This window comes from Triticum urartu, chromosome 2 (genome assembly GCF_003073215.2).
Source record: "Triticum urartu cultivar G1812 chromosome 2, Tu2.1, whole genome shotgun sequence".
Classification (NCBI taxonomy): domain Eukaryota; kingdom Viridiplantae; phylum Streptophyta; class Magnoliopsida; order Poales; family Poaceae; genus Triticum; species Triticum urartu.
The window spans coordinates 80,231,641-80,246,126 of record NC_053023.1 but is presented as its reverse complement, the minus strand read 5'-3'; the positions used below and the strand labels follow the sequence as shown (position 1 = coordinate 80,246,126).

Genomic DNA, 14,486 nt, shown 5'->3' with positions numbered 1-14,486 from the left:
TCACATTCATCCACTTGGGTGACCGAGTGATGCGTCAGACGACACAAAATGGAATTGGATTGGCGTCGGAGATAAACTTGGTTGTGATCTTTCCTTTTTTTTCAGAGTCTTTTGTTGTTTTATTATAGGAGATGAACTCATTTACAATAGGGATGCAGCACATGTGTCCTTATTTACTCTAATGCTATATCTTAGGGTTGCTTCTGATGTTTGTATTTAGCACATTGTGTTTTGCAGCGTGCATCATGATGATGCAGAGAGGCCGGTCTTTCCTTGGGATTGCTTACTACATGTGACACTTAGAGTCGGGGTTTTTTAGAATAAAAGAAGGATTACCAGACCCATATGTCACGTATTCGTAGATTTAACACACGTTATATAACTTCAGACGAGATGACCACAAGGCGACAACAAAATAAAGTACTTCATGCACTAGACTGCAAATAAATACGATGAGCACCATGCACTACATGCATGCGCACGCCCATCCCCCCTGCATGTGCTTTTACTTCGCTGTGCCGAGCGCCGCCTTCCACTTGACGGCGACCTCCTCGAGCGCCCGGCGCGACGGCCCCTCCGGCAACCACGCACGTGCTGCCGCTTTCTGCAGGTCCTCGGCCCGGCGGCGCACCTTCTGATCGCCCTCCATGAGTTCCTTCACAGCTTTGGCGATCTCGTGGCGCGTCACCAAGCATCGGCCGTCCTCTCGTGATGGCGGCACCCGCAGCGCCATCCCGAGATTCTGTTCCAGGAGAAGGGCGTTCATCCTCTGCTCCGCGTACAGCGGCCACGCGAGCATGGGCACGCCGCACCCCACGCTCTCCAGCGTCGAGTTCCACCCGCAGTGTGACACGAAGGCGGCCGTCGCAGGGTGAGCCAGCACGCGCACCTGAGGCGCCCACGCCGCCACGGCTAGGCCCCTGCCACTTGTCCTCGCCAAGAAGCCCTCCGGGAGCCACGCCAACGGATCGTCGCCGCCGGCGGTGCTTGGCATCCGTACAACCCAAAGAAACCTTTGGCCGCTCGTCTCGAGACCAGCCGCGAGCTCGGCCGTCTGCTCCACAGAAAGTGCCCCGCGGCTCCCGAAGGCGACGTACACCACAGAACCGGCCGGCTGACGATCAAGCCACTCCAAGCACGGCGAAAACTCGCCGGCGGTGGGTTCGTGGCGGTCTGGTCGCCTGACGGATGGCCCCACGGGGAACACCGGCGGGAAGAAGAACGCGCCTGAACCTTGTTCCGGTACCGCCAACTGCTTGAACGCTTCCACGGTAGCAGGTTCCATCTCGTAGAACGTGTTCACCAGCACGCCATCGCCGAGGCAGTGGCACCGGCTCCACTCCACAGTTTGCACATAACCCTCGTGCTTGGAACGGTACCCGTCCGGGAGGTCCGCGTGGCGTAGCGAGACGCCGCCGGGAAGCTCGAGAGGCACCGCAAGATCGCGGTATTCGCCGGGAGCGACGCCTTCGTTGATCTCAATGACGTAGCGCGTGAGGGCGACATGAGCCAGGTTGCTAGGGACGAAGAGGTATCCCGGGACGCCGAGCTCGGCGGCGATGGGCAGCGCGGTGGAGCACATGAAGTCCGCCACCAGCGCCGCGAGCGGGGCTGTACTGGTGGAGTTGCTGATGGAGCGGACGAGGGCGCGGATATTGGGGAGGGACCGGCGGGTGAGCTCCACGAGCACGCCGCCGTTCTTGGGGAGGTCGTCCATCTGGACGGCGGGGAGCGCGACGGTGGCGACGGAGGCGGGGAGGCAAGCAAGTAGTTCTGGGGCGGAGAAGTTGGTGAACGTGACAATCGTGGCCGCGAAGCCATGGAGCTCGACGAGCCGCCGCGCCAGCTCGGCCAGGGGGATGAGGTGGCCGGCGCCGGGGCTAGCCAGAAGTATGACGTGCGGGCGCGCCGCCAGCCGCTCTGCAGGTGGCGCTGCGGCCGCGGAGGCGGAGCCCATGCTGCTCAACGACGCCATCCGCCGGCTATGATTGTGCGACCTGCATGCCGTGTACATATAGGAAGGAGCACACCGCGTGTTACGCGTGATACGAATGTGTGTTACTCGTGATACCAATGCCGACATGCACTTGGGCATCAGTGCACTAGTGTGCAATTATGTATGCGTTTTGTGCCATCAATGATGCTAAACCTACAAAGATTTATTTAACCTTCCAAACTAGTAATTCTTTTTCTCCCCTGATTTTAAGTGGGAGTGGGCCCCCTCGTCCACCTATTACCAATCACAATTTTTCGCATCAGTTTGTATGTAAAACCTTTGTAGATGTAGCATTGTGCCACTGCTGACCATCCATACCTATATTGTCATTTGTGTTAAATCTACTCCATTCGATTACCCCCTCCCTCTCCCTCCCCACCCACACACACATAAAAAAAAATCGTTTTCATAAGATACATACATTTTTCTAAATTTTAAATTTGACGCAAATCTTATCTAGAAACGTCAGATTTTTTATGTTCCCCGTAACACCCTAACTCACGTTGGATGGGTCATAGCTAGCACGAATCACAAAACAAGATGTGTGATAGCAAATGAAACACTACATACCGTTAACGCGCAAAACGACAAAACAAGAGATGTGGTAGCAAATGAAACACTACATACCATTACCGCGCAAAACTACTTTCTGGTTGGATGGGCCGCATGAATCATGGTGCAACTCTATCTGCCACGTCGGCAACATGATCTCGTTCGCTGGGGTGAGGAACACGGCGAATGCACCCACTCGCGCACTTCCTCAACCCACTCGCTGCACTCGCTCATCGTCTCCATTCCCCTCCTCCTCGCTCTCTTCACTGCGTCCTCCATCTCTGAGGCGCGAGGTACCGCCAGAGCTCCGCACGCGTGGCTCCAACAAAGCTGCAGTCCGTCCATCTCCTGCCAGGTGGAGCTAGTAGGCATGACGCCTGATTCCACCCCTATGCCCTCAAACCCTACGCATGTCGTCATCGATCTGTGGGGAGGAGGCCCAAGGGGAGCCGCTACTTGATGGGGATTGATACGTCTCTAACGTAGCTACTTGATGGGGATTGATACGTCTCTAACGTATCTGTAATTTTTTATTGTTCCATGCTGTTATATTATCAATCTTGAATGTTTTACAATCATTTTATAGTCATTTTATATCATTTTTTGGTACTAACCTATTAACATAGTGCCAAGTGTCAGTTGCTGTTTTCTGCATATTTTGTACATTGCAGGAAATCAATATCAAACGGAGTCCAAACGCAGCGAAACTTTTTGTCAATTTTTTCTGACCAGAAGACATCCAGTGAGCCAAAAAAGTACCGAAGATGGAGCCCGAGGTGAGCACAAGACACGAGGGTGCGTCTGGAGGCCCAGTCGCGCGCTGGTGGGTTGTGCACACCTCGGTGGCCTCTCGGACCGCCCCTTTGCTTTATAAATATCGCAATATTTTAGAAACCCTAGGGGAGTCGACGAAAATCAATTCCAGCCGCCGCAAGTTTCAGAACCACCAGATTCAATCTAGACACCATCATGGAGGGGTTCATCATGTACATTGGTGCCTCTCCGATGATGTGTGAGTAGATCTTTGTAGACCTTCGGGTCCGTAGTTAGTAGCTAGATGGCTTCCTCTCTCTCTCTCTCTCTCTCTCTCTTGATTCTCAATACAATGGTCTCTTGGAGATCCATATGATGTAACTCTTTTTGCGGTGTGTTTGTTGGGATCCGATAAACTTTGAGTTTATGATCAGATCTATCTTTTTATCCATGAAAGTTATTTGAGTCTTCTTTGATCTCTTATATGCATGATTGCTTATAGCCTCATATTTATTCTCCGATATTTTGGTTTTGTTTGGCCAACTTGAAATATTTATCTTGCAATGGGAAGAGGTGCTTTGTGATGGGTTCGATCTTACGGTGCTTGATCCTAGTGACAGAAGGGAAACCGACATGAATGTATCATTACCATTAGGGATAACAAGATGGGGTCTATTTCTACATAAATAGATCTTGTCTACATCATGTCATCGTTCTTATTGCATTACTTCGTTTCTCCATGAACTTAGTGGCGATGGCGATGGCGCACTTGTATGTGGTGTGAGTGGTGTGTATCGTCGATGGAGTGGGGGCGGAGATGATAGAAGGAAGAGAGTGGTGTCCTGGTGAGGATTCATCCGCGTCAACCATTTCCCAACGAATGATCCTTGAATCTGATGCGGCCTCCTCACCCCCTTCAAGATTTGTGCGCCTCATCCAACGGTCCAGAAGATGTTCACCCAAAAAAGGCAAAAAGAACTGACATCAGTTTTTTACCCTAGTTTTATAAGAATAAAGATGAAAAGGTTGATAGCCCTCTATGACACAGATTCACACATGTCGAGATGTAAGAGCATCTACAGCCGGACTTGGCAAATTCCTCCTCCTATATATCTGCAGACACGCTGAGGTAGGCCTCTTGACGGCGCCGGACAGCCCGTCATATGTCGTGCCCGGCAGTCACACACCTCAAATCCGAGCTCTCAAATTCATACAAATCCATGCACGTTCATCTCCATCATACACGTGAATGTTGCACGTAAAATAACATATGTTGGCAGCGAAAATACATAGCTCAAACATAAAATTTATTTTAAGTGCACAGTTTCAAATATCACCTCTTTGGTTTCCATTAGAAAAAAAATTCATTTTACTACCTGAAGAAAGTTGGTGGTTCACCCTTAACCTCCTAAAGAATCCCATACCTGCCAAAATCAGTCCTTGTGTGGTTTTCCTCCACTGGGTGCTGATGTGTCAATGGTCAACGATGGTTTTGACCTGTGGGTGGGCCTCCCTCGTCAGGCTGGGCTCAGATAGAGCTCCCCGACAGACTGCGATTGCAGGCCACCATGCTCCTCGACTGGGCCTCCATGCCTCCATGGCCCGCACTCGAAGCGCTTAGTTCGTTCGTATACGGGCATGTTGATGCCTGCCGGCTACGACCACGGCTGCTCTGGATCGGGAGCGAGTGCGAGCAAGTAGGGGAGGACCTGCACGCGCGAAGGCAGTATAGCCTGTTGCAACAGGGACGGAGCTTCGTGGAGTAGCTGGAAGCACGGCTAGGGGCGTCGGCTCGGGGTCACTGCTAGGGTTGACCGTGGAGAGCGCACTCATCGATGGCAAAAATCCACGGCTACATACGCGCTCCTCGACGTTCGCTCCGAAAGCTCACCCGGCCTTTCCCAAGCACAACGCACGCACACGCTAGCGCTCAAGAAGACGCATGCACGCACTCGCTCGGGGAATATGGCGAGCTGTGTCGAGCGAGGAAAATGCAACATGGCCGTCGATGGAGAAGATTGACGCCCTGGTCCAATTCGTTTGGCCATGGCCACGCGGGGCTCGTCCGGAGTTCCACAGGGCCACACGCCGCAGGGCCAGGGCCCGGCCGGTAGGGGCACGTTCCGGCTACGATGGCCAAACCTTGCGCAAGAACGGGACATAGGGCGGTGGAAGCAGAGAAACACATTGTACTGGTGATGGGAGGCTCCTCCTACGGCAGAGAACACGCTTGGCTGCACCGCACCACGCGCACAAGAGCATGTTCGGCAAGGGACAGCAGCAGCGCCACGCCTTTCATGGGCGCGCGAGGTCGATACCGACGCCACAACTCGCAAAGCTTTGCTTCGAGGACACCCTCGCATTCCTCTCATGTCATTCGCTCTACTGGCCAAATCAATTGGAGAAATCCACACAAAATAGCTCGGAATCGACCGAGGATCGCCGGATACTTCCGCCGTCGGCAGCAACGATTTTAATGGTCTATGAGTGATTCAATGATGTGTAGCTGCGCTAGGGGATCAGTAGAAAGGAATGACGTGTTCAGGATGGCTCAAGGCGGTCTCTAGCAAGGATAAGGTCGAGGGGCTCGGGTGTCCTCTGCCCGTCTGCCGGAGACGAAGAAGGCAGCAGGGAGAGAAATTAAAGCCCGTATGGCTTTACACTACGGCGCATGCAGCAGCAGAGCATCCCGAGCGACACGACGACAAACGGATTGGTGGGTGATGTCCGCAGCGGCGGCGACGGGGGGTCACCCCATTTTCCAGTTTCTTCTCAGCAGCGGCACCGTACAAAATCCCCACCCGATGGCATGGCCCCACGGTCAAATACCACTTTGACCTCATCCACACCAGCAAACCGCCTAAATGAACCCACCTAAGACCATTTTTGAACTGTATTGGGTAGATCAGGGGTTTAAGAGAGCAGGAAAAATGATCAGGGCGTTATGTGAACCATCCACTTTGCTCAGGTAGTAAAATGAACTTTTTTTTCTTTTCATTATAGGTGCACATATTCTCCATAAGATCATAGTTGCGCATGCACCTAATGATCTCGAAGATTCTGATGCATTTGCAGAAAATTCATAAGTTGATCTGCATCGTGTTGTTCCGGAATGCAGACTTGTTCTCCAGGCGTCTCGAAATCATTGGTTTGGGCTACCCGTCACCCTCGTCCACGACAATCATATCGTGTTAACACAACATGTCATCAGCTGCCACCAAGTCTCTGATTCCCCATCATTGCAGCTTCACAAACAATTCCGTAACGAGTTTGGAGCACTCCGAATGCCTTCTCCACAACCTTCCTAGCTGCTTCTTGCATTGTTGGAAAGTGGCTTTGTTTGTTGCCTTGGTGTTCGGATATGGTCACAAGGCCGCCTACTGAGAATAGATACCATCGCAAGATAGTACCCCATGTTATAGTCACGACCGTTGACATTGTAGTTACACAATGACGATTCCTCATTACAAATCTCCTGGACATGGGAGATCGCTGAAGCACACTGAAGCCGTTTTGAGAGCTAGGCATTTCAAAGATAGCATGCCAAATCCACAAATCATGTGATGCAACTGCTTCAAATATGATGATGGCCTTTTTGGTGTGACCTTGATATATTTCGCGCAAACCTTTGGACATTTTTTCCATCGTCAATGCATGCAATCAATTGAACCGAGCATACATGGAAAAATCTTTTGCCTCTCCAATATCATACAACTTTTCTGTATCTTACACATTTGGTTCTCTCAGATACTATGGTCCAAACACCTGCACCATGGTGCGGGAAAAATTGACATTGGTCTTCAGTCATGTGCTATCCCCATCCAGACTATCTCACCAACGGCATCAATGGCGGCACCAAGTGCAAGCATCCTCAGAGAAGTTGTGCATTTCTGCTTAGCAGAAAATGATAGTTGTCCGCAACAATCCCTGATGAGTCTGAAGTAGGGATAGTGTGCCTCCACTCCCTCCACCATGCGCAAGACCAATAGTTTACGCATAAGGAACCGTTGAGGAAACCATGGATCACCAGTGAATATTGGGTTGGGAGCAAAGTAGTCATTGTACGGTAGCCGAGCTCCAAAGACCCGATCCTGGTTCAAACCTCTTCTCCCTTTGATCAAGCCTTTGAAGTTGAGAATGTGCTTCACCTCCTGATTCATTTCCTGTTGGATGCTCATGATCATGATCATCTCGGCTTCTTCGTCTGAATTCGATGAATTGAATAACTCATTATGAATCATTTCATCAAGCTCTGTCGACCCATACTCCTCGTCTGATGAACCATCTGAATTCATCATTTTGCCTAAGAAACGATTAAAAACACTGGTCAGACGATGTGTCGAACACAATAGAGGGCAAGGTGCAGTCCGAGAGTTGTTGGATGTACCCTGATTGCATCCGGGCCGACGATGAAGTCCGTGGCGGCAAGAACGGATGGGCGGACTATTGGGGCGGCACTGCGGTGCTGAGGGCTCAGTACGGCGACGGAGAATGGTGGCAGAGCTAGGGTGGCCTGCAAGAAGGAGGAAGAAGAGAGAGGAGAAATAATTGAAATTGGCTAGATGGGGGTAGGAGGGTTGGTGCAATTTGGGGTACAGTCTGCCTGTCTTGTCCGACATGGCAAAGACGCTGGAGTGCGTCGGGCCTCCTCATATCCGTTCAAGATTTGGACTGAATATGAGAGGTGCCGGTCGGTGCGAGGAGTCACTCTGCATTGCTTTTTTTAGACCGACAATTACCAGGCGTATAAGGCGGGCCTGAGTAGCCGTTGGATCACTTCACACCAAATGACCATTATACAAAGTCACGAAGTAACAGCAAAATGAAGTACGATGAGAGCATTTTTGGAGGATCGTGCACTACATGGGTTGCTTTTTTTTGCCAAGCGCCGCCTTCCACTTGATGGCGACCTCCTCGAGCGCACGGCGCGACGGCCCCTCCGGCGACCACGCACGTGCTGCCGCTTTCTGCAGGTCCTCGGCCCGGCGCCGCAGCTTCTGATCCCCCTCCACGAGCTCCTTCACGACGGTGGCGATCTCATGGCGGGTCACCAAGCATCCGACGTCCGGCGCCACTCGCAATGCCACTCCAAGCCTCTCTTCCAGAATGACGGCGTTCATCCTCTGCTCTGCATACAGCGGCCACGCGAGCATGGGCACGCCGCACCCCACGCTCTCCAGCGTTGAGTTCCACCCGCAGTGCGACACGAACACGGCGGTCGCGGGGTGGGACAGCACGCGCACCTGAGGCGCCCACGCCGCGACGGCCAGGCCCCTGCCCCGCGTCCTCCCCAAGAAGCCCTCGGGGAGCCACGCCAATGGATCGTCCTCGTCGTCGCCGCCGTCGGTTCTTGGCATCCGCACGACCCAAAGAAACCTTTGGCCGCTCGCCTCGAGACCACCCGCGAGCTCGGCCGTCTGCTCCACGGAAAGTGCCCCGCCGCTCCCGAAGGCGACGTACACCACAGAACCGACCGGCTGACGGTCGAGCCACTCCAAGCATGGCGACGACGCGCCCACGGCGGCTTCGTCGGGATCTGGCCCCCGGACGAATGGCCCCACCGGGAACACCGGCGGGAAGAGGAACGCGCCCGCAGCTTGCTCTGGCACGGCCAGCCGCTTGAACGCTTCCGCGGTGCCAGGTTCCATCTCGTAGAACGTGTTAACCAGTATGCCATCGGCAGCGCGGATCCTCCGGCCCAACTCGACAACCTGCTCGTAACCCGGGTGCCTGGAACTGCCGCACCCGTCGGGGAGGTCCTCGCGGCACAGCGAGACGCCGCCGAGAAGCTCGAGAGGCACCGGGAGGTCGCGGTACTCGCCCGGGGCGGCGTCCTCGTGGAGCTCGAGGATGTGGCGCGTGAGGGCGACCAAGGCCAGGTTGCTAGGGATGAAGAGGTACCCCGGGACGCCGAGCTCGGCGGCGACGGGCAGCGCCACGGAGCAGAGGAAGTCGGGCACCAGCGCGGCGAGCGGGGCGGCACTGGAGCCGTCGTTGATGGAGCGGAGGAGGGCGCGGATGTTGGGGACGGAGCGGCGGACGAGCTCCAGGAGCACGAACCCGTCGTGGGCGTCGGCGGGGAGGTCGTCCATCCGGACGGCGGGGAGCGCGGCGGTGGCGACGGAGGTGGGGAGGCGCGGGAGAAGCTGGCCTGCCGGGCCGCAGAGGTTGGTGAAGGTGACGATCGTGGCCGCGAAGCCGTGGAGCTCCACGAGCCGCCGCGCCAGCTCGGCCATTGGAATGAGGTGGCCGGCGCCGGGGCTGGCCAGAAGCACGACGTGCGGCCGCGCTCTGGGTGGCGCGGGGCCAGTGCTGGTCAACGACCCCATCCCGCCAACGGGTTAATTCTTGCAGTGCACCGTGCGTCCGTGAGCGGGATGCTGGTTGTGGTCTTGTGGATCTGGAATCCAAGGTGTGATCCCATTCGGCATTTTACGAGGTAGTAATATACAGTATTTTGGGAGCGTGCTGCGGAGGTGCCAGGATTAATCCCACATGCCTGGTCAGAGCCTCGCAGTCACAGCACTGCGAGGGAAGTCTGATTTAAATCTTGAGTTTGTAGAGAGCCACGCTGCAAGAGCTGTATTAGAGCATCTCCAGCCGTTGGTTTATCAAGAGCGCCTAAAATCGTCCTCCGGAGATGAGCCGACGCAAAAAATCGGCCTGGAGCTGAGTTGGTCCTAGCCGTCGGCCCCAGGGCCGTCCCCAGACGCGTTCAAAAAAATTAAAAAATATAGCAAAGTTCGAAGTTCGGCATATATTATATTTAAAAAGCGGGTTTTTATTACATAATATATATAATTAAAAAAAGAACTGGCTAAAAGCGGAGTAGTCGCCGCCGTCGTCGTTGTCGTCCGGCTTCTCCTCCTTGACGCGGCCGTCCCTGGTGGACCCCTGACCGGCGTCGCCTATACGGGCTGGTGGCGGCGGCGCGGCGTCGTCGTCGTCGTCCTCGATGACGACGATTCCTCCTTCGTCGCGGCCCCGGCGGCGCACTGGCGCTCCCACGCCATCTTCAGGGAGTCCGCGCGCGCCCATTCTAGGGCCACGTCGTCGTTGAGCTCGACGTCGCCGCCGTGCTCCGTCTTCACCGTGGGGAGGCCGGCTCCGTCTTCACCGGCGTCAGGCTCGGCTCCGTCTTGGGCTTGACGAAGCGAGGAGGAGCCGACGAGGGGGCGCGCCGGCCGCCCTCATTGATGACGATGTCGGCGCTGCGAGTGCGCTGGCCGAGCGGCGTCTCCGCCGCGGGCTCCGCCTTGACGCCGAGTAGCGCCGGAGCGCCGGACGAGTGTGAGGAAGAGCGGGAGGAGGAAGAAGAAGAGGAGGCGCCGAACCTCCTGGGCAACCATTGCCCGTCGCGTCGGCGGTGAGCCGTGGCCGTGGGGGCCGCCCTCCCGGGGGTATGCCAACGGCGGGTCGTTGTCGCCCTCGAGGTACGTCAGAACGCCCTCGAGGGTCCGCCGGGGACACCCCACCACAGGTGGCGTCCCTCGCTGTTCTTCGGTCCGCCCACCACCGGCGCATCGTTGATGGACGCCATCCTCTGCTGCTGCCGGCGCTGGAAGTACGCCGTCCACGCCGCTATGTTGTCGGCGGCGTACTCGGGGGGGGGGGCAAGCTGGGCGTCGATGAGGGAGGCGTGCACGACGTCGACTTCGTCGGCGAAGTAGCCCGATTTAGCCACGGCGTCGGGCAACGGGGGAATGGGCACTCTCCCGTTGCTGAGTCTCCACCCCGTTGGCCCGACGTGCATGTCCGGCGGCGTCGGGATGTTCACCTGGAACAGGAGCCAAGACTCCTGTTCGTGGAGCGAGCGGCGGCCGAAGCCGTTGGCCGTGGCCTCATCTCCGGGGAATCGCTCGGCTATCGGGAGAGGGAGGGAGGAGAGGGAGGGCTCGGCGGCGGCGCTCGGGAGAGGTAGACGGCGGGCTAGGGCTGGTGTGGCTGGTGTGGCCAGAGGCGAGGGAGGCCACCGGCTTATATAGCGGCGCCGCCGCGAGTGTATGTGTGCGAGGGAGGGGAGGCGTCGGCGCGCCGCCCCGTGACGCGCCGCCCGTGAGGAATCAATGATAAGGCTGACCGACGGTAGCCTTGCCATTGATTTCCCGCGGGAAACCGAAGCATTCGGGGACGAAGACGCGCGGTGTCGCTGACGCGGCGGGCCCGCGGCTCTTTCGCGCCAAAACCGCTCGCCCCGACACCCCCGAGCGCCCCAGCGCGCCGGGTTCGGCCTGGGTCCGCCGGCGCTAAATTCGGCCCAGGCGGCGAAAATCAGGCTGATGGGGCGCGACTGGGCCAATTTTTCTGCGCCGGCGTGAAAAAAACGCCTGGGAAGCCTTTCTGGGGGCACGGCTGGAGATGCTTTTATACCTACTATTTTCTATGAGGTGAGAAGGGTTACGGAAAGACTTGTCATATTGGTGATTAGCAGGGGCATAAGCCCACGCGAACCAACCTGTAATTGAATGATTAGAGGGACTGTGGTATTCTCAGCTCATCAGGGTTAAGTCCTGATGGTAAGGTGTGCATGTGTATGTTTTATTAGTAGGCAAAGTTTTAATTAGTGGTTGCATCTGTACTGTGTTGAAAAGAAGGACACGAGCCCATCTTAAAAATCTGGTGGGCAAAGTTTTATTAGTGGGAAGGAAAACTTCGTAGGCTTACGTCATCTCTCTGTCCAGTGAAAAGTATACATATAGAATTTTAGGACAAATTATGAAGTGAAGTGTAAATGCATTGGAAAAGTACAGGCCATCATCGCTCTTCTTTTTAATTACCCAACCTTCAACGAGCTAAGTGCATGTAAAGATTAAAAAGACCATGTGTAGCATGTATTGGTCTTAATTACCGTGTGATGAGAGAGAAGCATTTTTTTTCTATTTTAAAATGCATTGAGAAGATAGAAATATACTTTTTTTATGGATAAATTTTAAAGTCAAATGTACACTTTTCACCGGACGGAGGGAGTAGATGGCTGCGTAGCTGTAGCATTTTTGGCGATACAAATGAATCATGAAGTACATACTCTAACCACACGGGCAATACGTAAAAAAGGTACGTTAAACATGTGGGGTTAGTATTGGGCGTAGAGAGAGGGGGAGGGCCCGGCCCGGGGGGGATTAATTGGTTGGAAGGATTACGTAAAGTTTCGTAGGTGTAGTATTATCGCTGACCACATCGATCCCGGTCCTTTTTCGACCTTCAGGCGTTTTTAGGAGTGAATTTGATAATGTTGCATTGGGAGATCCGGATTGCTGACTGACCAAATAAATAACTGCCACTAGTTCTCAAAAAAGATAAAAAATAAAATAAATAACTGCCACTTCAGCACTAAGCGGTCTCACATGCAGCAGCTTGGCCTCCGCGCACTGCATGGTGGAAACGCCTCAACCACCATAGCGTCGAGCCCGTGCATGGCTTGCTACTACTGCCGAGTTGTGATTAAGCTCAAGAAGCCGGCGGCGGGGGCAGAGTCGCGAGTGTCGATGTACGCGTACGAGTAGTCGATGGAATGGCACAGGTAAATGATGGAGCCCCCTACTATGGTATCGTTGGCTGCGTGCTACTGGTCGACGCGGTTGTGCACATTAGGATCCCCTCAAGCAGCGCATGTTCCATCATTATTCATTGGCAACCACGCGCCTAGGAGCGTGCACGGACAGACATGGATTTTTGAAGCTTAGATTTCCGGACACGTCTTATCGTTATCCTCCAATATTGCTTTAAGAACTGTATTACACAACTAACTTATTACATGATTTTTTTTCTCTTTTTTGTTTCGGTCCGCCCACCACCGGCGCGCTGTTGATGGACGCCATCCTCTGCTGTTGCCGGCGCTGGAAGTACGCCGTCCACGCCGCTATGTTGTCGGCGGCGTACTCGGGGAGGACGAACTGGGCGTCGGTGAGGGAGGCGCGCACGACGTCGACCTCGTCGGTGAAGTAGCCCGATTTCGCCACGGCGTCGGGCAACGGGGGAATAGGCACTCCCCCGTTGCTGAGTCTCCACCCCGTTGGCCCGGCGCGCATGTCCGGCGGCGCCGGGATGTTCGTCTGGAACAGGAGCCAAGACTCCTGTTCGCGGAGCGAGCGGCGGCCGAAGCCGTTGGTCGCGGCCTCATCTCCGGGGAATCGGGAAAGGGAGGGAGGAGAGGGAGGGCTCGGCGGCGGCGCTCGGGAGAGGGAGGGCTCGGTGGCGGCGCTCGGGAAAGGTAGACGGCGGGCTAGGGCTGGTGTGGCTGGTGTGGCCAGAGGCGAGGGAGGCCACCGGCTTATATAGCGGCGCCGTCCCGTGTGTACGCGTGCGAGGGAGGGGAGGCGTCGGCGCGCCGCCCCGTGACGCGCCGCCCATGAGGAATCAATGGTAAGGCTGACCGGCGGCAGCCTTGCCATTGATTTCCCGCGGGAAACCGAGGCGTTCGAGAACGAAGAAGCGCGGTGTCACTGACGCAGCGGGCCCGCGGCTCTCCAAAACCGCTCGCCCCGGCGCCCCCGAGCGCCCCAGCGCGCCGGGTTCGGTCTGGGTCCGCCAGCGCTAAATTCGGCCCAGGCCAGCGAAAATCGGGCTCTTGGGGGCGCGACTGGGCCGATTTTTATGCGCCGGCGCGGAAAAAATGCTTGGGGAGGCCTTTCTGGAGGCGTGGCTGAAGATGCTTTTATACCTACGGTTTTCTATGAGGTGAGAAGGGTTACGGAAAGACTTGTCATATTGATGATTAGCAGGGGCATAAGCCCACGCGAACCAACCTGTGATTGAATAATTAGAAGGATTGTGGTATTCTCAGCTTATCAGGGTTCAAGTCCTGATGGTAAGATGTGTATGTTTATATTTTATCAATGGGCAAAGTTTTAATTAATAGTTGCATTTGTACTGTGTTGAAAAAAAAGGACATGAGCCCATCCTAAAAATCCGGTGGGCAAAGTTTTATTAGTGGGAAGGAAAGCTTCGTAGGCTTACGTCTTTTCTTCGTCCGGTGAAAAGTACATACATATAGAATTTTAGGACAAATTATAAAGTGAAGTAAAAATACATTGAAAAGGTACAAGTCATCATCTTTTCTTTTTAATTACCCAACCTCCAATAAGCTAAGGGGGTGTTTGTTTCTAGGGACTTTTTTGTGTAGGGACTAAATTAGGCATTTGGAACTAAATGAAAAAGACTCTCAAGGAGAGTCTTTTTGGGACTT

General features: G+C 54.8%; 2 protein-coding genes across 2 annotated transcripts; both read right to left on the bottom strand.

The window, feature by feature from the left end:
• Positions 1 to 344: 344 nt before the first annotated feature.
• On the bottom strand, positions 345 to 1,975 carry LOC125541114 (hydroquinone glucosyltransferase-like). Its single transcript, XM_048704591.1, has one exon. The coding sequence runs from the start codon at positions 1,973 to 1,975 to the stop codon at positions 506 to 508; it is 1,470 nt and encodes a 489-aa protein (XP_048560548.1). The 3' UTR covers positions 345 to 505.
• Positions 1,976 to 8,040: 6,065 nt separating this feature from the next.
• On the bottom strand, positions 8,041 to 9,745 carry LOC125541113 (hydroquinone glucosyltransferase-like). The gene has a single exon (XM_048704590.1). The coding sequence runs from the start codon at positions 9,628 to 9,630 to the stop codon at positions 8,161 to 8,163; it is 1,470 nt and encodes a 489-aa protein (XP_048560547.1). The 5' UTR covers positions 9,631 to 9,745; the 3' UTR covers positions 8,041 to 8,160.
• Between the last annotated feature and the right edge of the window lie 4,741 nt (positions 9,746 to 14,486).